This window comes from Pleurotus ostreatus (genome assembly GCF_014466165.1).
Source record: "Pleurotus ostreatus strain PC9 chromosome Unknown scaffold_10, whole genome shotgun sequence".
NCBI lineage: Eukaryota > Fungi > Basidiomycota > Agaricomycetes > Agaricales > Pleurotaceae > Pleurotus > Pleurotus ostreatus.
The window spans coordinates 1,497,747-1,522,715 of NW_023503165.1; the positions used below are offsets into that span (position 1 = coordinate 1,497,747).

At 52.8% G+C, this 24,969-nt stretch overlaps 5 protein-coding genes across 5 annotated transcripts; 1 reads left to right on the top strand and 4 right to left on the bottom strand.

The window, feature by feature from the left end:
* Nucleotides 1-882: 882 nt before the first annotated feature.
* PC9H_002253 (uncharacterized protein) lies at nt 883-3,323 on the bottom strand (the record flags this gene model as incomplete). The annotated part of the gene is made up of 2 exons (XM_036771894.1): nt 883-2,134; nt 2,197-3,323. 2 exons carry the CDS (start codon nt 3,321-3,323, stop codon nt 883-885), a joined length of 2,379 nt encoding a protein of 792 aa, XP_036626515.1.
* A 4,295-nt stretch (nt 3,324-7,618) lies between these two features.
* On the bottom strand, nt 7,619-9,442 carry PC9H_002254 (uncharacterized protein; the record flags this gene model as incomplete). Its single annotated transcript, XM_036771895.1, has 1 exon — nt 7,619-9,442. The coding sequence occupies one exon, from the start codon at nt 9,440-9,442 to the stop codon at nt 7,619-7,621; it is 1,824 nt and encodes a 607-aa protein (XP_036626516.1).
* Nucleotides 9,443-10,866: 1,424 nt separating this feature from the next.
* On the top strand, nt 10,867-11,946 carry PC9H_002255 (uncharacterized protein; the record flags this gene model as incomplete). Its single annotated transcript, XM_036771896.1, has 5 exons — nt 10,867-11,128; nt 11,260-11,265; nt 11,317-11,468; nt 11,520-11,651; nt 11,938-11,946. 5 exons carry the CDS (start codon nt 10,867-10,869, stop codon nt 11,944-11,946), a joined length of 561 nt encoding a protein of 186 aa, XP_036626517.1.
* Nucleotides 11,947-20,298: 8,352 nt separating this feature from the next.
* PC9H_002256 (uncharacterized protein) lies at nt 20,299-21,339 on the bottom strand (the record flags this gene model as incomplete). The annotated part of the gene is made up of 2 exons (XM_036771897.1): nt 20,299-20,857; nt 20,915-21,339. 2 exons carry the CDS (start codon nt 21,337-21,339, stop codon nt 20,299-20,301), a joined length of 984 nt encoding a protein of 327 aa, XP_036626518.1.
* Nucleotides 21,340-22,475: 1,136 nt separating this feature from the next.
* Nucleotides 22,476-23,255, bottom strand: PC9H_002257 (uncharacterized protein; the record flags this gene model as incomplete). Its single annotated transcript, XM_036771898.1, has 1 exon — nt 22,476-23,255. One exon carries the CDS (start codon nt 23,253-23,255, stop codon nt 22,476-22,478), a length of 780 nt encoding a protein of 259 aa, XP_036626519.1.
* Between the last annotated feature and the right edge of the window lie 1,714 nt (nt 23,256-24,969).

Sequence of the window (24,969 nt, forward strand, 5' to 3'; positions counted from 1 at the left end):
GATGTCAAAACGTGTACGGAGACTAGGGTGCTGTTGTTGGGTCTAAGACGAAAAGAGGCTGGGAACTTGGGGTATGGGATAGGGGTATCGGTGTACATGTTGAGTACGAGGCTTGATATCGAGCGAATGAATCATGATATACGCGTAGGTTGCAGACTGAGAGGGGGCTTGTGCCGGTGCTGTCAGCATTGACGGAACTGGGAGGAGGGAGCAGATTTACTTCAGTCGTGCCAGTTGTGACTAGTTCTCATTACTGTGGCACACAGATTTGAGTCCCGTAGCCATTCCTGCCATGTTGTGTCACGTCTCCGTCCGTGTTACAGTCGAGGACAATCAAAGACATCAAATAAATATTGACCATTAATTTTACCCTTGGAATTGTTTTAGAATGATAATAGGCATCTATTAGAATATATCCCGCATGGTCCGAGTGAATTCTATTGAGCCGTTCATTGGCGGAAAAACAGTGAACCCTCAAAATTTTGGCCACACGCAAAAAAAAGATGGGTGAAATTTGAATAAGCCATTTTATAGTACTCTTCAAGCTAGACATTTTACAATATAAATAATTGATATCTAACGAGTGGGTGTAAGATGGTGAAGCCTTCTTACTATGTTCACGCTGCACGATACGCAAGACCGACTCTATTCGGGAACATATGTGCGTGGTGTAAGTAAAAGAAGTTAACTACCTAATACGGATGTACGCGTAATAGTATCCAAGTTAGGAGTGTCATGTGGCTCAGGGGAGCCAGGGGTTACACCCGCTCCCTCTAGATTGCTGGTACGCAATCTAATAGACAAAATTTATGACAAGATATATACAAGTAAATGATTTAAAGGAACTAAGTAATGAGCGAAGTAAGGAAAGTGGTATTAGAGTTAAGGCGTGGGTACGCCAGGATCGCTGTCAATAATGGGCGACATGGTGATGTCGTCGGTTACGAATGATGGTGAGGTCGCTGGCGGGAGCGATGTGGGGTGTGTGTGCGGGTGGTTGGACCCAGACGTAGATGCAGCAGTTTGAGTGACGGCGGAGGGGCCGGCTTGATGGCTGGATGACGAAGAGTGTAAGTAGGCGGGGGGAACAATCGTGCCCCCCAGCGATACCGTATGGGATGTAGTGTTGTCTGCTTTGACAACATCGTCGTCCCATTCGAATGGGAGAGAGGACGCCAATGAGGGTGGCCCCAGCCTGTCCACCATGGATTCCGGGAATGCCGGTGATGTCGAATGACCTTGTATGGGGTCCCCCATGGTCACTGTTGTGTGGCCGAGGGTGGTGGCAACCACGTGTAATTGCCTCAAAATTGCGGCATTCGTGTTGTAACCACCACGGGAAGTAGTCACGGGAGGGCGCGGCCGTTTGGATCGAACCTCGGTGGGTTCGGGAGGGCACCCCGGCGGGAAGTAGACATGGGGATTCCGCAGGAGGAGTGGTGCGTTGGGCGCACTGGGTGGATATTGTGAGGTAGGCAGCGCGAGGAGCTGCTGGCGTGTGGGGTAGGTATTGGGGCGATTCTCGTTCCGCGGATCGAGCAGCCACTGTCGTGCGAAGAGCCAAGCATCGTTCGCCATTTCGATGCTGACTCCGCAGGCGGCCAGGTGTGCCGCAACGTCCTCGACCGATAGATTGTCGAGGTGTCCTGCAACGTCCTCGACCGATAGATTGTCGAGGTGTCCTGCATCGTCCTCGACCGATAGATTGTCGAGGTGTCCTGCATAGTGGGACGGATGATACATGGAGGGGACGGTTAGTCCCAGTCGTTGAATCACGGCCTGGTACCTCCCAGGCATTGCAAGGAGGGTGGTCGCACGCTCAGCGTATACCGATCGATTACGCTCAAGAGCGGGATCTCCCGCCGCTGGTGACGGGCCCGTTCGTCGTATTAGACGATGCCCTTGTCGAGTCCTTAGGTCGAGCGGATTGTCGCCCAATCCCGCGGACATGGCCTTGACGTGCCTGAAGTAATAATCGTACGCGCACCACGCTTCAGGCGGTGCGTCCATGCTTGGGGCTTGGTACCCTGTTGTGGGTCTTAATTCAGTACGACTCGCCAGTCCCGGTCTCGTGGCTGAGACGGGTACCGAATCGTCTGTGGTTGCCTCGAAACGAGGCGCGGCCGTTGTGCCGCTGGGTGCCGATATCGTGGCGTTGGCTACCGTGATTCTTGGTAGCGGGCGTATATTCCTCACCCTTTGACCCAGTCGGGGGCTCTCCATGTTCGCAGCGCAGCCCTCATGAATCCTCTCATGGGCTTCTTGTCGCTGGCTAGCTGATTTGCTATGTTGACCACCGATCGACAGCTATTGTAAGCATCCCAATTGTCCGGGATTTGTGCGGCTTGCACCATTTCTGCCCATGCCGCCGAGTTCTCGGGGATCATGGGCTGCTCGTTTCCTCGCGGAGCTGTAGGTGTGCTCAGCCTTCCCACTAAGCTGTGGGCGGACGCGGCTTGCGAGTAGCTGGATGGCCCCGCTTGTGGTAGCGGCGGAAATTCGGAGGCCGTTCGTCGGCCCCTGGGCTGGTCGACCGTCGTGTTATCGGCCGTGTTTATGTAACGCGGGGGCTCCTTGGCATCTGATGCTTCGGAGTCCCCATAATCCGAGTTTAGATCATAATAGTCGTCCTTGAGCCCACTGGTCACCGAGAGGTTAGACTGTGGCTGGGACGCCATTCCCATTGACGACTCCATTTGTGAGCTTGTTGTATCGGATACCGGCCGTCCTGGAGACAGCGATAACCGCGTCTTTCGACGGTTGTGTCGATGGGCGTCGTCCTGTGACGCCTCCAGTTCTTTAATCCTGGCGCGTGCATCGTCCAGTTCCCGCTCTATGCGATCAGCATAGTTGTTTAGCCGGGTTAGTTTCCCGTCGATTTCGTCGAGCTCGTCTCGGTCGGACTCTATCGTCCGCCTGGCTGTATCACACAGCCTGTCGTAGTCGTTGAATATTTCCGGGCATATGTCCCGGGCCATGAGCTTTCGGTCAGCTCGTGCGTGATTGTTCCTAATACCTACCATGAAGTGGCTGGTAAAGTTGATGCAAGTGGTGCATTCTGTGTTGGCGCAGTTCATGCACCCTATTCCTGTGTTTATCCAGGTCTGTTGTCGGGGCTGCCCTAGATCGTATGGGGCTGCTGGAAATGTATCCAGCTCGGCTATGGTCCTCGCCATGGCTTTTCCTTTGCCTTTGTCTCTGCGACTCGGCTGTCCCTCCCCCTCTTGAGCGTCTCTTCGCTCATGATCGTCATCGTCATTCCGTGGTCTGTTTTGGTCTCCGTCCATGTGGACGTCGTTGTTCGCGGGTGATTTCCCGCTCATGATGGTGTTGTAAGTCGTTCTGGTTGACTTGTGTACTCCGCGATCATCCCCAACTGTACAGGTGTTAGTCACCCTATCCCACGGCTAATCACGCTCTCAATTGGGCATTACCGACGCTTGCCTGATTTGGCCTTGCGTGGTAGTGACTCAATCGTCTCAACTCTGTGATACTCTAAGTATCTGTCGAGGGCCTCTAACCCGTCGCAATGGGATCGTGGTTCCCATGTGGTATCTCCCATATTCCATTTTATGTGGAATCGTATCCTATTGCCATTCCATTCATGGCCAATTACTTTGTCGACGACCCATTCGGCGTCGTCGGGGACCCCCCAATCATACGGATCGGCCAGTCGCCGATTCGGGAACAGTGCGTCATCGTTGGCGATGTGAGGTCGCAATTTCGATACATGGAACCTCGGGTGGATTCCCCGTTTTGCTAATTCATCGGGCAACTCTAGCACGTAGTTAGACGTCTCAGGCAAGGCCTTCAGGACCTTGTATGGTCCCACGTACTTGGGGAGCAGCTTGCCCGCCCGCCCCTTGGGCAGAGCCAGGTTGGATGTATCCAGATACACCATGTCACCTTGCCCGATCTTGGGCTCATTTCGCCTCCTCGCGTTTGCGTAGTACGTCTGAAATACCCGTCGTTCAACTACGGCGTCATAGACGTCTGAAATGTTTTGTCGGGCTTTCTCGACGAACGCCGCTACTCCCGGCGCTCCAACAAATTCAGAGCGGTGGACCTTCATGGTCGTTGGCAGGTAGCCATAGTTAGCCTCGAAAGGGGCCAATCCCGTCGTACTACTTATACTCGAATTTATGGCGAATTCAACCATAGGTAGTTTCGTCACCCAGTCGGACTGGTCCGATTTCACTACCGATCGCAGTATTTGAGCGATAGATCGGTTAGCTCGTTCCGTCTGTCCGTCCGTTTGTGGGTGGAAAGATGTAGACATATTCAGTCTGGTTCCCAACATGCGATGTAATTCGCGCCACCACTTAGAGGTGAATTTGGAGTCTCGATCAGAGACTATGGTGGATGGCAATCCATGCAGCCTACATATTTCCTTGAGGTATATTTCGGACAGCTGGGATGCTGTCGTCCGCGTGTTAACGGGGACTAGGTGTACCATCGACGTGAGTCGGCAGATGACCACCCATAGGTAGTTTTTGCCATCTACTTCTGGAAATGGGCCGACAAAGTCCATTCCTATGCTGTCCCACGGTTGAGTGGGTATCGGTAGATTGTGTAGTTTACCGGCAGGCGGCTGGTAATTGCCCTTCGCCCGCTTACAAACGACACAAGTATCACAGAATTTTGTGACCATGGCTGTCATTTTGGGCCACCAGTACCACCTGCGTAGGTACTCAGTCGTCTTAGCAGGTCCAAAATGACCCACCACTTCGTGGGCCTGCTCTATGGCCATGCTTCGCAATGGCACCCCATTGAAATCACCCGATGGAAGGCAGAAGACGTACTCACTCCCCACATTGTGTACCCAAACCAATCGGTCCTTGACCTTGAATTTGGGATACTCGGCGGGTTTATCGGTGATTTTCGATAGCATGTGATCTGTCGCACTATTCATGCGCACCGATGTGGTGAATCCTGCATGCGCAGCTAAATCAGCCCGCAGGTTGTTGCCCTTGTCGGCGGATTCGAATACGGTGGGATCGCTGTCGCGCGTTTCCCGTTCGTCGACGGTTGGCGTATTTGCCTGTCCGATTTTATCGGCTTCCTGTTGTCGGTTCAGTTGTCTGTCACCGATCCTGATGGCTCGCAGTTCACCTGCGTGCCGTCGTGATTCTATCACGCGTGGCCAAGGTACAATATCTAGGTTGGGGTCAACCCGCATGTCTGCGTTGACATACTCGTTGACGTCGTGTACTTCGTCGTCGGCGTCTTCCGCGTAATAACGCGATAGGGCATCAGCGACTTTATTCAATGTTCCCTTGACGTACTGGATGTTGAATTGGAAACGGGATAAGTACTCCATCCATCTGGCCTGTCTTGCTGACGGTCGCTTAATGTTCTGGAAGAATTCCAGCGCGCGATGGTCTGTGATGACCGTGATGGGGTACCCCAATAGTTTGTCCTCCCATTTGAGGAGTGCCTCAATTATGGCCAGGGCTTCGCGCTCGTACACTCGATAGTGATGTTGAGCGGGGGTGAATTTGCGGGACATGAATCCCGCGGGCCTACAGGTGGCCCATTCGGTTCCCTGACCGTACATCGCCCCCACGCCCGATAGCGAGGCATCACATATGACCCATATCGTCTCTGGATTCGAGGGGTCGATGGGCCTGAGTATGGGCGCCTTGCAGCATAATTCCTTGATGGTGGTGAAGCACTTGTCGTGCAGTGGCCTCCAGTAGAAAGGCTGGCCGTTCTTTTCCATCGATTGGAGTGGGCCTGCATATGCTGCGAGTTCTGGAATGAAGTGGGCTAGGTACTGTACAAGCCCCATGAATTGCAGCACATCAGTGTATGTACGTGGCGTACGCCATTCTCGGATACGTTGCAACTTATCGTTGCATGGTTTCAGCCCATTCTTGTCGATTATGTGTCCCAGGCAATCGACCTTGTCGGCGTACAGTTCGCATTTCTCAGGCTTGAGGTAGAACTGATACTCGCGGATCTTTGCAAACACCAATTTTAGGTGTCGTTCATGGTCCTCGATTGTATTACTGTATACAAATACGTCGTCCAGATAGACGTGGACAAACCGTCCGATGAAGTCACGGAATATGTGGTTCATAATCCGTTGGAACGTGGACGGCGCATTGCAGTCTCCTTGCTGCATAACGTTGCTATGGAACGTGCCGTATATGGTGGCGAACGCAGTTTTCCATACGTCTGCCGGTTCCACTCGTACTTGTTCGTACGCGTCTGAGAAATCGATTTTTGATCGATATTTGGCGCGGGCCACATCCATACGTATGGTATCTTGGTCCGGGAACGGTGTTACGTCCTTTCGTGTATTCTCGTTCCGTTTGCGGCAATCCACTACTGTTCGTAGCATTCCCGATTTTTTGAATACGCACAGCATTGGTGCTGCTTGGTCGACTTGAGCCGCCTCCCACCATCCTGTCCGTGTATACCTAGTTATCTTTTCCGATAACTGTGACTTCAGTGAGTCAGGGCATTTTGGCAGATAATAATTATATCTTTTGCCCTCATCCAATAGCGGGATGGTGTGGTTTATGTCCCGTAGTGGCGGCAGCCCGTCTGGCGGGCCTTTCATTATGTCGGCGCATTCTTCTAGCCATCGTTTCCGTAGAAACGGGATGTGATCATCGTTCAGCGTTGTGGCTGACCCGATTTCTTTTCCCAGTTGCTCCGTTGCAGCTCGTAACATGGTTGTTACTCGTGCCGTTCTCTCCTTTCGCGCCCTTTTTTTGTTATTTCCTCCATCGTGTGTTTTATGATGAGGAACATGGCTCCTTCGGATCCTGGTTAGGATCTCTTCAGCTTCGATTAGCTGCTGGTGGTTCATGGCGACATCCTTGTCGTCTGGGTCATACGGCAGCTTAGCCTTGCCCGCGCTCTTGGACGCTTGGGGCCGTGTTGACACTTCATCTAGTCATTTCCTCCGTTGTATGGAGTGTCTTCTGGCCATAATTCGTGTCTCCTCCCCCTCCTTAATTGCGTCGAATGTGTGGTTGCCTATTCGGACACATTTATCCGCGAAATCGAGTACTATGCCGTACTTTCGCATTGTGGGGGTGCCGATAATTGCGTCGTATCGGTCCAAATTGGCTATATCGAAGTATGTTTTCAACACTATTGGCCCTAGTTTTAGGGTGGCTTCTGCTCCGAAGTTTATCTTCGAACTGCTGCCTACCGTGCCCAATTGTAGTGGCACTGGCTCTTTCAGATGGCCGTATGGAATTCTCGCGACTCTAGCGTATTCCGGACTGAGACTGTCAGTCGTGCATCCTGAATCGAATAGTGTGAAAGCTTGTTCACCGCCTATGTCCAACAACATCGCTAGTACAGCCTTTTCGTCGCTCGTTCATTGTGGCCTAGCCACGTATTTACGATCTTGCGACCACAATGCGATTCGGTCTCCCGCTATTTGTTGCCGATGCCGCTGCTCTGGTGCGGTGTTTCCCATTGCGAACATGCGTTCTCCCAACGCTTCGTTCATCGCTGCCATGTGTTCTCCCAACGCTTCGTTCATCGCTGCCATGCGATCATCGCCAATGTCCTCGGGTTCGTCCTCGTACTCGTCCCGAGATTCATCACCGTCGCTAGTGGGCGACGAGTATCTTGATCTCTTGTACTCGTCGTGTCAATCACCGTCGACGTTGGCGCTGGTCATGCCTCCAGCTTCCGCTACTGACCGCTGGTCCTGTGCCATAGACACCGCCGATCGTCCGTCATCATGATCGTTCACGTCTCGTGCAGCAAACATTTTCGGCTGCTCCCGTTTCGGGCATGCTGGGTCACTCGCAAAGTGTCCCAAGTTGCCACACGCGTAGCATCGCGCCTGGGATGGCCCTGATTGTGTCTGCCTAGGCGCGTTGGGCCGTGTGGCACGATTAATTATGGGTCCTTTCCCAGGCCGCTCGTCCTTCCGTTCATTGCGAGCGTTATTGATGGGCGGCGTCAACCTTGCAGTAGTATTTGGTTCCCCTCTACGCGGAACATGCGGGCTTGATTTGCCCTCGTTGCCATTGTGGTGCGGGTGCCTGGCGAACCTACGGTTCCCCGATGGCGGCCTTTCGCCATTCGCGTTGGTGTTTGCTGCTCGTTTCAAGCTAGCAGCCGCGTAATGTTTAGTAATTATCCGTCCTTCCTCCACTTGGATGGCAACGCGGTATATCTCTTTCAGGCGGTGTCGTTCCGCCGTATATCCACGGTTGATTATCACATTCCTGATGTACGAGGGCAGTCCCATTAAGAACTGTCGCCTGAATGTATAGGCATCCACCGAATGAATCATACGCGCGGCCTTACGGTCGAGCTCGTCGTAGAAGCCCCTCACGCCTCCGCTGCCCGTGTATTCAACGGCGTAGAATTGCTCAGTGGCATCTTGCATCGCAGTGGGCTGTACAAACCGGTCGTACATGTCTAGTATGACTCTCGTGAACATCCACGAACGGTGGCGTCGGTACATTCCATCGACCTCGTCGTTGTACCATGTTGCCGCTTTTCCGTCGACGAATAGGCCGACCATGGCTACACATTCACTGTCCCTTTCAGCGCCTCCATATAGTTGGAGGCGGAGCCACCTCAGCAGCGATTGCAGCCAATTGTTGAATATCTCAACGTCTGCATCTCCCGAATACTTGTCGGGTTTCGGAATACCCGATGGTGGCTTCAGCCCGTTGGGTAGCACCAACTGCTCTCCTAATTGATCATTTATTAACGTCAGATATCGGTGTTCGATGGCACGTTGATAGGACGATGATTGTCCAGGCAGTTCATGCCTTCCCACATCCAGGTCTTCTGATGTGAGTCGTGACCGGTGCCTCCGATTGACATCCACATCATTGAGTTCGCCCATACGCAGGCGGGCGGTTTCTCTGCGATGGGGTTCCCCGTCGCCGTTGTCGTCACCTAGGCTCGACAAGGATCGATTTCTCGATCTAGCTCTCCAACCCACTGGGGGCAGCTCTGCATACGGCTGGGTTGCCGAAATGTTGTATCGCGATGAGCAACAATTAGTGGCTGGGTCTCCCCCATGACCAGGGGCCGTGTGGCCTGGGTTACGGTCAGACAGCACTGTTACTGCGGTTTTTACGCGCTTGGGGCGTGCCGGGGCGGCCGTCGCCACTCTCTCATTGGTTACGCCGTTAGTCTGATGAGCGGGCCGCTCCATGGGCATGCCCTTATCATCGAATATTATCCCTTGGTCAGGGATCTCGGTGTATTCGTGATTGTTTATGGCGTCATTTCGCCATCGCTGTAGAGCCACACGTGTATCCCAGCTAGGGTGTACTGGGTCTCTGGGTTCGTGGACGTTGTCCACGTCTGCTGGCTGCCCAGCTAGGTTGGCACCGTTGCCATTGTGTTTGTCGCGTGTGGCCCGGTCGGCCAATATGGCTCGCACCAGATCGTTTATCTGCTCTGTAGACAGTTGTGTCCCCGTTTCGTTCTCTCGAATTCTCATTTGAATGAGAAATTCGGTAAACGCGCCCTGCGAAAGCGTAGGCGATGGCATTATCGTTTGCCGTCTGTCCACTGAGCGTTGGTCGTTGACCCATTCCCTCATTCGTTGGGACGATGTTTCAGATTCGTTTTTTACATTGCCTCGCTCGTATTCACTTGCTAACCTTCTTTCCCTTTCTCTGTCCCGTTCCAAGTCGGACGACGTAGCTCGTCCTTTCCCTTTATTGCGGGTGGGCAATATGGACTCGATGGACTCTGTCCGTCTGGCGCTCGGCGCTCTGTTACGAATGGAACCCTCGTTTGTGTCCAGCGTACGTGAGCTAGGTGGCCTCTGCGCCCTGCCCTCGCCTCTGGTCGAGTGGGACCTTCGTTCCCCGGACGCTCCCGGATTGGGGACTGGCGGTTGGCGGAAGCGAAGCGGCGTGGGGTTGCTTTCCCCATGCCAGGACCCGGGGTGGTCTGATGCCCTATGTGGCACTTGTATCGCACACTCGGAGGTATCCGACGAACTCACCCGGTTGCTTCTCCTTCCATGCTCGTGTATTCGAGCTTCGTCCCACGCGTTGGGCGTGAAGTAGTCTCGTGGACTATGTGACATTCCCGTCGAGGAATTTTATGGTTGCGTAAAAAAGTGTAAGATGGTGAAGCCTTCTTACTATGTTCACGCTGCACGATACGCAAGACCGACTCTATTCGGGAACGTATGTGCGTGGTGTAAGTAAAAGAAGTTAACTACCTAATACGGATGTACGCGTAATAGTATCCAAGTTAGGAGTGTCATGTGGCTCAGGGGAGCCAGGGGTTACAGTGGGTGAGGCAGAAAACAATTAACAAACTTGCTCACGTGAGATAGGGACCCCTGGGTGTCTCCTCTTGGCGCTATCATGTTATCGGCGCAGCTGTGTCATCCCCACCGTTGGATATCAATGAAACAATGTAGAAGGCCTTCAAGGCCTTGAAGAATGATATAACCGGCCTCTACATTACACTGCAACTCACAAAGTTTTAAATATGTCATATAGTATGTAAATACTGGGTCCCAGTCATCACGGTTGGCGTGACTAGCAATAGAATCTTTAGTTCATCATTAAATTGACTCAAAAGTTGCTCAAAAGGGTAGTATATGTTGCAAAAAATTCCCAAAAAAAAACTGGCCACATTAAATACTTGTGGGAAAAACTTCGGACATCATTTTTTGAGCTCTTTCAGGTTGTCTGGTCCTGAATCTGAACTCGGTTTGGTCCCAAAATTTCTCAATCTGTCTTGATCATATTTGATGTCTTTGATTGTCCTCAACTGTACAGCTCGAACACCCGCATGTCATACATGAGAGCGAGAAGTTCGCGAATTTGCGGCACAAGGCCATCTTCAGTACACCAAAGACATGGAACTACCCCCGCAAACGCCTCTTCAAGCACAAGCGAAATGTCTGCCACTTCAAGCGAGCCAGATATTCTGCTATCTCGCAGGTTAATTGTTGATGAAGGAGCTGAAGTAATGGCCAATGTGCCTGATGATTCTACCGGAGTTCACGAGGAAGCACGAGACAAGGAGTCTTTGAGGGACAACCCCCCAGTTACTGAGACATCTACTGCTTCCCACGAGATGCAAGGACGTCTATTGCACGCCTCAACAATTGATCGTGCCACCAGGGTATGCTTGCCACCACCCATCATTTCCGTTGGTGGTAAAGATGCTGTGGGCCTTCAAGAGGAGTTCAAGATGATGTGCCGCCAGGGCCAAACAAACCTTCACAGAAGGAGAAAACCAAAACCTTTTTCGGCATGAGGCAAAGTGGTCATTGACCGGGCTATACAGATCCTTGTAAGTGGCTAAAATCATCAGATCTTTCATGTTATTCAACAACCTTTGTAGGTGATTATGAGCACATATTTCCTGAAGATCCAATGTATCACGAGCTAGATGAAAATGCTTGTGTCTGGAGGGTGTATATGGAGGAGGCTGCAGAATTTGATGCAGACATGTTTGTCAAAGCTGCAGATGGCCTAGATGCCCTTCTTGTATTTGTATGTTCTTTCATTTCTCATACCCTGAGGATGGCTAACATTTTCATCCAGGCTGGTCTTTTCTCTGCTGTGTTGACCACCTTTGTTGTTCAAACATCTCAAGCACTGTCTACTGACGCAGTCTCTGCATCCCTCCTCACAGAGCTTGTTGCAATTCAACGGGCAATTGCAGGAGGAACATCAGTGGCTGACATTACACCAAGTAGTATGGCAACCAGCCCCTCATCATTTGATGTTTGGATAAATGGACTTTGGTTTATAAGTCTTGCACTTAGTTGGGGAACAGCATTACTAGCTGTACTTGCAAAGCAATGGCTGCAGCAATATACTCCATTGACCTCTGGGACAACTCAAGACTGTAGTCTAATCCGTCAATACCGCTTGGATGGTCTAAAGAAATGCAAGATGCTTCCTATGATTAGTCTCCTTCCTGTTGCTCTTCATATATCCTTGGCTATCTTTTTCATAGGGCTTGTGATCTTTCTTGTTCCACTCAATAAACCACTGGCAGTCACTATAGGGTGCATTGCATTCTTGATATATGCATTTTATGCCATAACCAACATCTTGCCTCTTGCCTACTCTCAGTGTCCTTACCGTACTCCATTCTCTGACATCCTCCATGGGATCTATGATTCCATCTGGCATATTATGTTGATTGTTATCATACTTATGTGGCCATTCATTTCATGGGCAGCATCATCAGTTATTCCCTTATTCCAGCATGTGCCACCCATTCTCTGCACCAAGATGGTGTTGATTTTGGCAGCCATCAAATCAGCTTTCAAATGGTTGAAGTCATTGCCTGGCATCCTCGACAAGTCCTTGCTCCTAGCTATGTCAAGATATTTCTATCTGATCTCTTATAAGCTTAAGAATGTTACCTCATTGAATTCACTAAGGGTTATTGAACAAGAAGCAGCAGTAAACTCAGAGAATATTTGTAAGGGGACACTCCTATTTTCTCTCCTTTCCTTCATTCCATGGACTCTTACCTACATTCCCTTCATTCCCCTTCGTTCCTTTTCGCTCCCTTTCCTTTCCACTTCCTTTCCACCCACTCCTTTCGCATCCGAGCCGCGTCCGGTGACTCCGGAGTCTTCCCGCACTCCGGACACTTCGGACTCGCTCGGACTCGTCTCGGACACTTCGGACTCGCTCGGACACTTCGGACTCGCTCGGACTCATCTATACTCTTCGGGGCTCGTCCGGGTTACCTCTATCCTTTTCCCCCACTTCATTACTCTTCGCCTTTACTTCCCCAGGTCGCTGGCACGACTCCTGTGCATTTACCCTTCCACTTCATTATCACATGCCCCCTCGTACCTTGTGATATCCGTTCGTACCTGTGGCTGGTGTACTGTACAGTTATCCTGCATTCCTCTCACGCTACTACAGTATATACTTCGCTTCCTAGCATGGAGAATCCTTATCCTGTTCTCTTTGGATTCTCCCTCTGCTAGGTGAGCAGCCCTCTCATGTATTGTAGTTAGCCTTATTCATTATCTTTGGATTCTCCCTCTGCTAGGCCTGCACTGTCGGCCATCTTGAGGTTGCCCTTACAATATTGGTATTGATGCTGTGGCATGGCTTCTTCATTCTACATCCAGCCCACCCACCACCATTACTGTACTGCAATGCTTGGGGGGCTTCTCACCTGAAACTCAGACAAAGTCTGAGTTGCCATCTAAAACTGTTGTATAGTCAGTTTTATAGGCCCGCTAGAGTGCTAGACATAGACTAGTGTTAGAGTGATTACCACGAGGAAATGCTTTATGCACGACGTGTGGGACTCCTAATGGCCAATCTCATCTGTTGTCTCTATGAGTTGATAGGCCACTACCCACTAAAACCCCGTAAAGGTTTATCCAGTTTTTCGGGAGCTCGTGTTCATTCATGAGAACACCCTTCCACGTACTTAGCACAGTTTTTGTTTTGACTGCGTGTTTCCCATATCTTTTGTTAGCCATTTCCTGTCTAGGTCTAACCTCTCATTTATTGAGCTACTCCATTTGTTTTGTACCTCTGTCTTTGACAGCGGCTGGTTGTTGTCCTGGATAACCCTAGTGCAGTGTAATTTCCAGATGAGGTATGCGGCTTCTGCGACTAGAATTCGCCAGAATCTTGTGTTGCCATGTTGTTTCTCGTTCTTCTCATTGTATACAACCCTAGTGCTACAGGCAAGAATGTCACCTAACCACGGCTGTCTCCATTTGTATCCTTTTCCTTCCCAGAGCTGCTTGGCCATCTGCCATATTTCTGCTTGCCTGGGAGTTTGGCAAGCAGTTAGGATATGGGCCATGTCTTCAACTGCATCGTTGTAATGTTTGCATAGGCCTCTCTCCGTGTATTTGCCTCCTATTGTTCGGGTCCAGTAGCCCTGATTTTATAGGCGTCGTGGATCGACATGCAGAAGAAAAATCTCATTTTACGTGAGAAATCCTTGTTCCTTATTGCCTTCCATATCTGTTGTTCGTTTGGTGCTGTTCTGTCATAGACCAGTCCTCATGCCCCCTTAGCCCCTATGCCCCTTTCGGATACTCGGACCTTCGGAGTCCCTCGGGCTCCACCCTCCTATGCATGGTGCACAGCACTTGGATTCACCTGTTACATGTTTCATGTTATAGGCGCGTCCAAGGAACCCCTTAGGGGCTACCAGGGGGCGCGCCCACGTGCGTTTCCCGACTATGGGCTCGGGCCGCGCTTATACGCGGCCACGCGGACTTTCCGGATTACGGACTAAGTACATACTCGAGCACATTGTAGTTACTACGACCGAACTCATTACTGTTTCGTGAACGCGCGGACGCCGCGTGTTCCTTAGTATATAGTCCTGTATCGTACATACAGCTACCTTAGTTCGAATATTAGTTCCTTCTCCGCACTCGCATCTCGCCCCTCTAGTGGGTTCTCCCCCCGTCGCACCCCTTCGCCTCCGCCCGTACCCTCGGTACCCGCGTAGGACTCCTCCCGGAAATACAGGGCACGCAAGAGTGTGGGAGGCGCAGCCAGTAGCTGAAGCCAAGCCCGTACGTCCTCGTTTCCCCCGTTCCCCCACGCGTCTACGTGGAACCGCGCACCCGCGGGTCCGCGTATCCCGAGCCCCCCCCTGCGAGTGTGGCTCCTAACAGTATATTCGAACTCACAACCCAGCTCTTGCTCTCGTCCCCGCAAGTCCTTGTCAACATCATGGCTGGTGGCACTCAAGCGGGCCCATCGCGGCCTACTCGCGTGAGCCAACAAGCCGCCGCCACCCTCGTCTCTCCGCTACACACCACGGCCCACGCGCGCAGCCACGCCAACAAAGGAAAAGCTCCTGCGGTTCCGCGTCTGCGTGCGACGTCTTCACCATCGTTTCCTCCGTTCCGCTCCCCTACGGTCGCCGCGGGAGTTGCCCCGCAACCCGCGCCCCCTCCAGAGACACCCAAGTCCGAACCCATCCAGTCCTTTCCCCCGTTCAACGTCCTGTCCCCGATCCATTCCCGCTCGATCCCTTCGAATGAAGAGCGCGCTCCCTCGCTTCCGGCGAGCAACCATGGGTCAGAACAGGCGGACGAGGAGAAGCAACCCTCGTTCCACGGTTCTGGACCGCGGCACCCCTGGGATTCCGACAACGGCTCCGAAGACCACTTCCGCCCTGCGGACCACGTGTTCCTTCACGCGCTATCCGCGCTCAGCAGAGAAATCAAGGACATCCATAATCGTGAGTCATCCGCTACCCCTGCCGCTCCTTCCGCCTCTCGTCCCAAACCCCGCACCCCCGACCCTTACGACGGGTCCGACCCGTTGAAACTCAACACATTCCTCGTACAACTCAAGCTCTACTTCAACGCCACCCCCGCACTCGCCTCCGACGAGGATAAAGTGACGTTCGCCTGCTCGTACCTCAAGGGAAACGCGTTCGCCTACTTTCAGCCCGAGCTGATCGATGACGCCGCGGATCCCGAATGGCTCCATAGCTACTCGACCTTCGTTCAAGTTCTCCAAGAGAATTTTGGTGCGTTTGACGCTACCGCGGAGGCTGAAGCGGCATTGGACCAACTCAAGATGGGGGACAGGCAACGCATAAGTAAGTACAATGTGTTGTTCCAGCAGCACTCTGCGTTGGTGTCCTGGGGCCCCGCGGCTCTCCAACACCGTTACTACCAGGGTCTCCCGGACAGAATCAAGGACGCTCTTCTGAACCACTCGAAGCCGGGCTCGCTCGCACGGCTCCGCTCCCTCGCGCAGGCCATCGACCAGCGTCACTGGGAACGGGAGGCCGAGCGTACGCGCAACACCCGCGCCTCCGAGAAATCCGCGCCTGCGAAATCCTCTTCCGCGTCCACCCCGTCATCTAAGTCCCCCGCTCCTTCGTCCTCGAAATCTTCGTCCTCGGCTCCCCGCGCAACCGCAACTTCCAAAGACTCCACTCACCTCGGCGCCAACGGCAAACTCACTCCTGAGGAACGTCAACGACGTTTCGACAACGAGCTCTGTTTGTTCTGCGGCGGCGCGGGGCACAAGGCGAACAAATGCCTGAAGAGCCAGAAGAAGGCCAAGGCCCGCGCCGCGGTCACTGAACCCGCGGAAGACGCAGAGTCCACCGCGCACGTCTCTGACGCCGAATCGAAAAACTGACTGGCGCCTCCGAGTCTCTGGCTCGTGTAGGTCGCCCCCCTGTTCTATGGCCGGCAGTTTGTAGATTAAACGGTTCCGCGCTCTCCTCGCCTTCCGCGTTACATTTACTACTTACTTCTAATTCGCTCTCGGACTCCCTCGCTCGTTTTCGTGCTCTCGTTGATTCTGGTTCGACCCATTGTTTCGTAGATACTATGTTCTCTCGTTCACATGGACTCATTACTTACCCTATAACTCCTATTAAACTACTGCTTTTCGATGGTACCTCTAACAACTTCATTACCGAAGCTATAGATATCCATCTCCGGTTCCCGTCTGGCGACAATATGACTGTCACTTGTCTTGTGACCCCTCTGGATCCGTCCTGTTCTGTGGTTCTTGGATTCGACTGGCTCTCCCGCTACAATCCGTTGATTGACTGGGCTCAGAGCAGCATCATTTTCCGTTCCCCAATTCTCGACACTCCTAGTATAAGGCCTTGCGCGCCGCCCGCGGTGCGCGCTACCTCTTGCGTTGAAGCATCTCCTTCGACACCCTCGACTCCGACCTCGGCCCCGACTTCGTCCTCTCCGCCTAACATCTCACTGGTCAACGCAGCCGCGTTCCGCGCTGCGTCCCGACTTGCGGGATCGACGGTTTTTCAGATTATGATACGACCCGAGACCACCTCCGCCAGAGCCGCTAGCATAACCGACCCCGACCTATCCACGGTCCCCGAAGAATACCATGAATTCTCGGACGTGTTTAGTAAAGGCAAGGCCGACACACTAGCTGAACACCGACCTTATGACCTCAAGATTGAACTCGAAGACGGTGCCGCGCCTCCGGTCGGCGCCATGTACTCGCTTTCGCAATCAGAGCAGCAGACCTTAAAGGAGTTTATCGACGAACACCTCGGACTTGGATTTATACGATCCAGCAAGTCGCCCCACGGCGCACCCGTTCTTTTTGTCAAGAAGAAAGACGGCTCCCTTCGGCTTTGCGTCGATTACCGCGGCCTCAATCGCATCTCGAAGAAAGACCGCTATCCCTTGCCCCTCATCTCGGATCTCCTCGATACTCCACGCAAAGCATCGGTATATACAAAGATCGACCTTCGGCACGCATACCATCTGGTACGCATCGCTGAGGGAGACGAATGGAAAACCACGTTCCGGACCCGCTACGGCTCCTTCGAGTGGTTGGTTGTACCCTTTGGGTTGACTAACGCCCCCTCCGCGTTCCAGCGGTTCATGAACGACATTTTTGCAGATCTCCTCGACGTCTATGTTATCATTTACCTGGATGATATACTAATCTACTCTGATAACATGGCAGATCACAAGAAACACGTCAAGGAGGTTCTCCGTCGGCTCCGCCAACACAAACTCTACGCGCGCGCCGACAAATGCGAATTCCACGCGGACACTGTGGAATATCTCGGCTACATTCTCTCCTCGCAAGGTCTCACCATGGATAATTCGAAAGTCAAGACGATCCAAGACTGGCCGGAACCGCGGAAGATTCGCGACATACAATCCTTCCTCGGCTTTGCCAATTTCTACCGCCGCTTCATCCGGAACTACTCGGATATTGTGGTCCCTTTGACCCGTCGCACGCGCAAAGGACTGCCCTGGAATTGGGATCAGGCAGCACGCGACTCCTTCAACGCGCTCAAACGAGCGTTCACCTCGGCCCCCGTGCTTACGCATTGGGTACCGGACGCGCCACTTGTCGTGGAGACGGACGCCTCGGACTACGCGCTAGGCGCGATTCTGTCCATCTACACGTCAGACGGCGAAATCCACCCAGTCGCGTTTCACTCACGCACCTTCAGCTCTATAGAACTGAACTACGACGTTCACGACAAGGAACTCCTCGCCATTTTCGAAGCATTCCGCGTCTGGCGCCATTACCTGGAAGGGTCTGGTAAGCCAATCGACGTGGTTACTGATCATAAGAACCTAGAATACTTCTCGACCACCAAGATTCTGACCCGCCGCCAAGCGCGGTGGTCCGAGTACCTCTCACAATTTAACCTCCTCATCCGCTTCCGTCCCGGAAGGCTCGGCTCCAAACCCGACGCCCTCACAAGACGTTGGGATGTCTACCTTAGGGAGGGAGGCGACGGCTATGCTACGGTCAACCCTCAAAATTTGAAGCCTATATTCTCGAACGAACAGCTGACCGCGTCTATCCGCGCGACTTACCTCTGGGAACCCGCGCTCCGCGGTTCCATTATTATGGACACAGAGAAGTTGCACGAGGATATTATTGACGCTTATCTGCTAGACCCAGTTACCAAGGCCCGACTCGAAAATCTTGAACCACGGTGGTCGCGCTCCGAAGATAATCTACTTCGCCTCGACGGCCGCGTCTACGTCCCCGACCACGGAGATCTTCGCCTCCGCGTACTCCGTTTCAAACATGATCATATCCTCGCTGGACATTACGGGCAGAACAAGACCATTGAACTTGTGCGCCGCGAATATACGTGGCCGAAACTTCGAGAATTCGTTCAACATTACTGCAAGTCTTGTACCACCTGTATGCGTAGCAAGCCCCAGCGTCACAAGCCCTACGGCATGCTACGACAACTTCCGGTTCCCGTTCGACCTTGGGACTCGATCTCTATGGATTTTATCGAGAAACTTCCCCTGTCCCTCGGGTACGACTCCATCCTCGTCGTGATGGACCGACTCTCCAAGCAGGGAATCTTCATTCCGTGCCACGACACCATCACTTCGGAAGGGCTAGCTAAGTTATTCGTTATTCATGTTTTCTCTAAACACGGAGTCCCCGCGCACGTCACGTCTGACCGCGGCTCCGAGTTCGTTTCTCGCTTCTTCCGGTCCTTAGGAAAAGGGTTGGACATGAAGCTCCACTTCACTTCAGGATATCATCCTGAAGGTGATGGCCAAACGGAGCGTACTAACCAAACCCTTGAGCAATACTTACGTGTTTATTGTAATTATCAACAGGATAACTGGGCTGACCTCTTGCCCCTCGCCGAGTTCGCATTCAACAACGCTCCTAGTGTTACCACTGGAGTATCTCCGTTCTTTGCGAACAAAGGTTATCACCCCAATCTCTCCCTTAATCCCGACCTCGACCTCGCCTCGGCCCGCGCAAGAACCTTCGTAACCGACCTCGACGAGCTCCATCAAGAGCTACGTACCGCGATGACTGAGGCGCAAGCCCGTTATCAAGGACCAGCCGATCGTCGCCGCGCACCCGCGCCGGATTTCAAGGTTGGCGAAAAGGTTTTTGTGAAGGCCAAATTCTTCCGTACCACGCGCCCCTCGCACAAACTCGTGGAGAAATTCCTCGGTCCGTTCGAAATCATTCACCAAGCAGGACCCTCTTCGTTCACTATCCGTCTCCCGGAAAATCTCCGCGGGGTCCACCCCGTCTTCCACGTCTCTATGCTCGAACCCGAGACACCCAACACGATTCCAAATCGCGTACAATCCCCTCCCCCACCCATTGAAGTCGATGGTAACGACGAATTTGAAATAGCTGAAATTGTAGACTCCAAAATCGACCGTCGACGGAAAGTAAAACTTCAATACTACGTTCGATGGCTCAGCTACGAACACACTGATGAAGAATTCTCGTGGCTCTCCGCGGACGAGCTCGGGCACGCGCAGGAACTCGTCGCAGAATTCCACCTGCGCTATCCTGACAAGCCCGGACCCGCGTAATGGTCCTTCATCTCATTTTCTCTATTTCTTTCCGCGTTACCGCGCACCCCACTCAACATTTTTTTCTCTCCCCGTGCGCACCGCGCTTGTATCACCTGTAGATTGCTCCGTCGCGCACCAGCACATTTACCCTCCTTTCTCTTATTTTCCCCGCGCTCCCGTGCATTCTCCATCTACACTCGCGACAAGCCACGCGCACCCGCGCCCTCTATCAGAACACCCAACCTCACCGCGCATCCGCGCCTCGACACTTTTCCCTTATTTCCTGCTCGCTCCGCGCCCACCCGCGCCCACTACCTTACGTATACTACACTCTCCTAAAATCTTAAGTTCCTCTCTCTTTCTTTTCTTTCTTGTGCTAGGTTCTTCTTACTTACGATCATACCGTGGTCTGCTAGTTATGAATTACAAAAAAAAAAAGAGAAGAAAAAGAGACAGACACAAAAAAACAAAAAATATGCAACATAGATAAGTAGATACATTTTCTTTTTTCCTCCTCGCGCGCCGACAAGGGCCCCGCGCTCACCCTACCCGCTATCCTCCTCACTTTCCTCCTCGCTGCTGCTCTCCACCGCCCTCCCTGTCCCTGCCCAAACCATCCCCTCGTCCGTGTCCTCCGCGTCCTCCTCGTCCGTCGCATCCGCAGGCCCTGCGTCCTGCGCGCCGTCGCTGTCGCTCGTCGACGGAGCCTTGGCCCCATCGACCTCCATCTCGTCCCCCGTGGCATCCGCGTCGTCCCCACTCGTCGAGGGTACTGGCGGCAATGCTGCGGCCCATGCCATTTGCGGCATGCGTTCCCGAGCGACGACGTCCGCGGGCAGCCCAACAACGCCAGCAATACGGGCCATGGCGTCCGCCACCGCGTCAATCTTCTGCTCTAGGCGCAACAGCGCCTCCGACCGGGCGAGCACATGAACCGACAGGTCGAAGACCTGCGCGGCAAGCTCCCCCAGCGACTCCGCCACGGTGGGTTCCGCGCTCGCTGCGGGCGGCGCTGCTTGCACGCTACCTCGAGCCCCACCTGCGCCGTTCCCGCAGCGCACATGCCGCTGCTTGCATTCCCAGCAAGTGCGGGTGTTCTTAACCCTGTGAGACGCATCAGTAAGCGTATAGAAAAAAAAAAAAAAAAGGAGGCGGACTTACAGCCGCTGGTGGCACTCGAGGTTGCGCTGTACGCACCCGAGGCATGCCACCTCCCGTGCCGGCCCTTTGGGCTCCACCTCCCTCGCCGTTTCTCCTCTTCCCGCCGCCCGCTCCCTCGTCCCCGGCCCTGTGCTACTACCTGCGACGGCGTTCCCCGTCGCCTCCAGGCCCCGACTATCGTCATGGCGGGCCCGTGCCGCGACGTACTCCGCTACCGCCGCCCGCACGCGTGCGTCCTCCGCAGCCCTCCGCGCCCTCAGCTTCTCCCGACGACGCCTTCGTTCATCCTTCTCGAGACGGGCGTCCGCCTCGGCGATGTCGTCGTCCTCGCGCCGCCGCTTCTCCTCCCGTCGCCGCCGTTCATCGTCAGGATCGTGTGGCGTTGGATTGTGGTGGTCATGCGGCCTTTTCTGAGTGGGCGCCATTATGGCCTCGCTGCTCCGCGCTTCCGCCTTTTATACTGCTGACACATCTCGCCTCCGCGCTTCTTTCGCTCACGTGCACGCAGAGGCTGACTCACCACGGACCCTCATGACGCCCACACCGCATCATCACCATACCACCGCGCGTCATGAGTGTCTAGGCCTCTATGGGTCTCGGCCTTAAAGGGGAGGTACTGTTATAGGCGCGTCCAAGGAACCCCTTAGGGGCTACCAGGGGGCGCGCCCACGTGCGTTTCCCGACTATGGGCTCGGGCCGCGCTTATACGCGGCCACGCGGACTTTCCGGATTACGGACTAAGTACATACTCGAGCACATTGTAGTTACTACGACCGAACTCATTACTGTTTCGTGAACGCGCGGACGCCGCGTGTTCCTTAGTATATAGTCCTGTATCGTACATACAGCTACCTTAGTTCGAATATTAGTTCCTTCTCCGCACTCGCATCTCGCCCCTCTAGTGGGTTCTCCCCCCGTCGCACCCCTTCGCCTCCGCCCGTACCCTCGGTACCCGCGTAGGACTCCTCCCGGAAATACAGGGCACGCAAGAGTGTGGGAGGCGCAGCCAGTAGCTGAAGCCAAGCCCGTACGTCCTCGTTTCCCCCGTTCCCCCACGCGTCTACGTGGAACCGCGCACCCGCGGGTCCGCGTATCCCGAGCCCCCCCCCTGCGAGTGTGGCTCCTAACATTTCACCTACATGTGTACTTACATACTAGCCTCACTACATACATGTGTTAGTCAGTATTTATAGTAGCACTAGTAGACATGTATTCTTCACTCTGAATCTTAGTTCCTATTCTGTCATCTTGTCTTCTAAAGTCTTTGCTGCGGGCTCCTCCGCGGAGCCCACCTATCACCTTGCTCTCTCCGAAATCGGGACACCACAGGGCTAGGAGGGCACAGCATTAAAGCTGAAGCCAAGTCCTGTGTGCTCCACTTGTCCACGCGTCTGCGCTCCTGCGCTCCCCGCGTGTTCCTGTGCCCCTTACGGACGAGTTAGGAGGCCCCTTGACACAGTCCTTAACATGTTCCTGTGGAATCCGCCATGTGAGCCTGGATTGTTGAGATCATTGACTCTGTCTTTTCTTGCTTATGCTTTGCTTTTGCCAGTCTTGTCTCTCATATTCCTCTGTAGGCGGTTGCCTGGGTCGGGGCCTGGAGTTTTGCCCCTGATAGGCATTCATTTACGTTTACTTCCAGGTTTAGCACTTCCAGGTAATTCTTCTCACTCCCTTGTCCTGCCAGTGTGTCCGCACTCTCGTTCAATTCATTGCCTTGGTGGCCTTTAACCCATTTGAAGAGGTTTCTGCCTTCTCTTCTTCTTAGTGCCGCGGACGTCAGCTTGAGGAGGGTTTTGTTTGCCATACCAATGTATCCTTTATCCTCGTTTTCCTTGAGGTTCGTTGTTGATGATTTTATCACATACTTTGAGTCAGTCAGGACTTTTAAAGTCTCGTTCCCTGGGAATTGTTTTGCTGCTTCCAGGACTGCAAACATTTCCCCTACTTGGTTAGTCTGTGCTAGGACCTCTGGCACTCTCAGAGCTTTATTCCTGTCGTCATTTTCCTCCAGGAATATGCCAGCTCCTGCTCTTGCCTCCGTGGTGTTCATATACTTGCATGAGCCGTCCGTCACTAGTTCTATTTGTCCTCCTTGTGCTACGGGGTTGTCACGACTTATCAGGGATTTCTCTCCTGATGTGAATATTCTAAATATATCTTTCAGTTCCATTGCTGATACTCTATTCGTTCTGAATTTGTGCCAGTCTTCCTCATTGACCTCTGCCGCCTGGGTCTCCCTTATCTTTCTTGGGTCCCATTTTGGTGGAAGTGTTTCTAGTAGTTCTTCCGCCTTCTTGTAGCATGCTTGCGGATTGTCGCATCCAGCGTGTTCTCTCATGTATTTGCAGTTGTGGCACTTGCAGTTTTGGGGTGGCTTGTGGTTCTGTATTCTACCTTTATTTCTCATGTCCATTGCGTCACTGTAAGGGCAACCTCAAGATGGCCAACAGCGCAGGCCTAGCAGAGGGAGAATCCAAAGAGAATAGGATAGGGATTCTCCATGCTAGGAAGCAAAGTATATACTGTAGTAGTGTGAGAAGAATGCAGGATAACTGTACAGTACACCAGCCACAAGTCCGAACAAATATCACAAGGTACGAGGAAACATGTGATAATGAAGTGAAGGGTAAATGCACAGGAGCCGTGCCAGCAACTTGGGGAAGTAAGAGCAAAGAGTAATGAAGTGGGGAAAGAGGATAGAGGTAGCCCAGATGAGCCCCAAAGTGTATATATGAGTCCGAGCGAGTCTGAAGTGTGGGAAGACTCCAGAGTCACCGGACGTGACTCGGATGCAGAAGGAGTGGGCAGAAAGGAAGTGGAAAGGAAGGGGAGCGAAGGGGAACAAAAGGGAACAAAAGGGAGGGATGTAAGTAAGAGTCCGTGGGATGAAGGAAAGGAGAAAGGAACAAGGAGGAAGGGAGGGGGACAGGGGAATAGGAGAAAATAGAGGTGTCCCCTTACAATGCCAATCATGGAGAATCGGAAATCAAATATTTTGTGATCGTTTCATACAATGTTTTTTTATATATTTCACTATCCATTATCTGATTTGGACTTGGCCGGCAGATTAAATGCTATGTACACAATCTGAACTGTTCCGTAAACATACTGACAAGTTGACAGGACCTCAGAGGCAGGGGGGAACCTGCTATCGGGTATGTCATTATTATATGTTTCTCCCTAATGAGACGATGCTTGCTTCTATTGAAGAAACTGACGTAGGCTGTCACAAAATGCTTTGATTGCTTGCAAGCAGAAGCACTGGACCTCGTGCCAGATCCTACAGCATGGCAATCCCTAAACTAAATATGGGACCCTGCTTCATCACAGATCTGACGATGTATGGTGCAACACACCTAGTTACCGCCACTTTATAACAACTGAAATCCTGGGTGCAAATTTACCCCGTTTTCTTATTCTTCTTGGCAAAGTGCTCTATTTGATCATTAGAATAAATTCCCTAGACCAATAACGATTTGGTTGAGATCTGAGCAAGCAATTAACCTTGTCATCTGGTAGTTTGGCCAGCTGACGTAATGATATCCTAAATAGGAAGGTACATCTATATATGGCAGGACCCTATTGATCGAAATGCTTCGCAAGCCTCTCTGGGACCCGGTGGTGCGAAGTGTACTTCCGTGAACTGAATCGTTTGACCTGAACTTGTGCATCTCGCGCTGTAAGCCCATCACGATAAGCAGCCATCCAGAGGACCATCCGGTGCTCCCATTTCCGAATTGTGCTGAGCTGTACAGCTTCCATGGCTTTTGGCACATTCTTCTGAAGTGATGTAAGGGGACACTCCTATTTTCTCCTATTCCCCTGTCCCCCTCCCTTCCTCCTCGTTCCTTTCTCCCTTCCTTCATCCCACGGACTATTACTTACATTCCCTTTGTTCCCCTTTGTTCCTTTTCGCTTCCTTTCCTTTCCACTTCCTTTCCGCCCACTCCTTTCGCATCCAAGCTACATCTGGTGACTCCGAAGTCTTCCCGCACTTCGGACTCGCCTCGGACACTTCGGACTCGCATATACACCTCGGGGCTCGTCCGGGC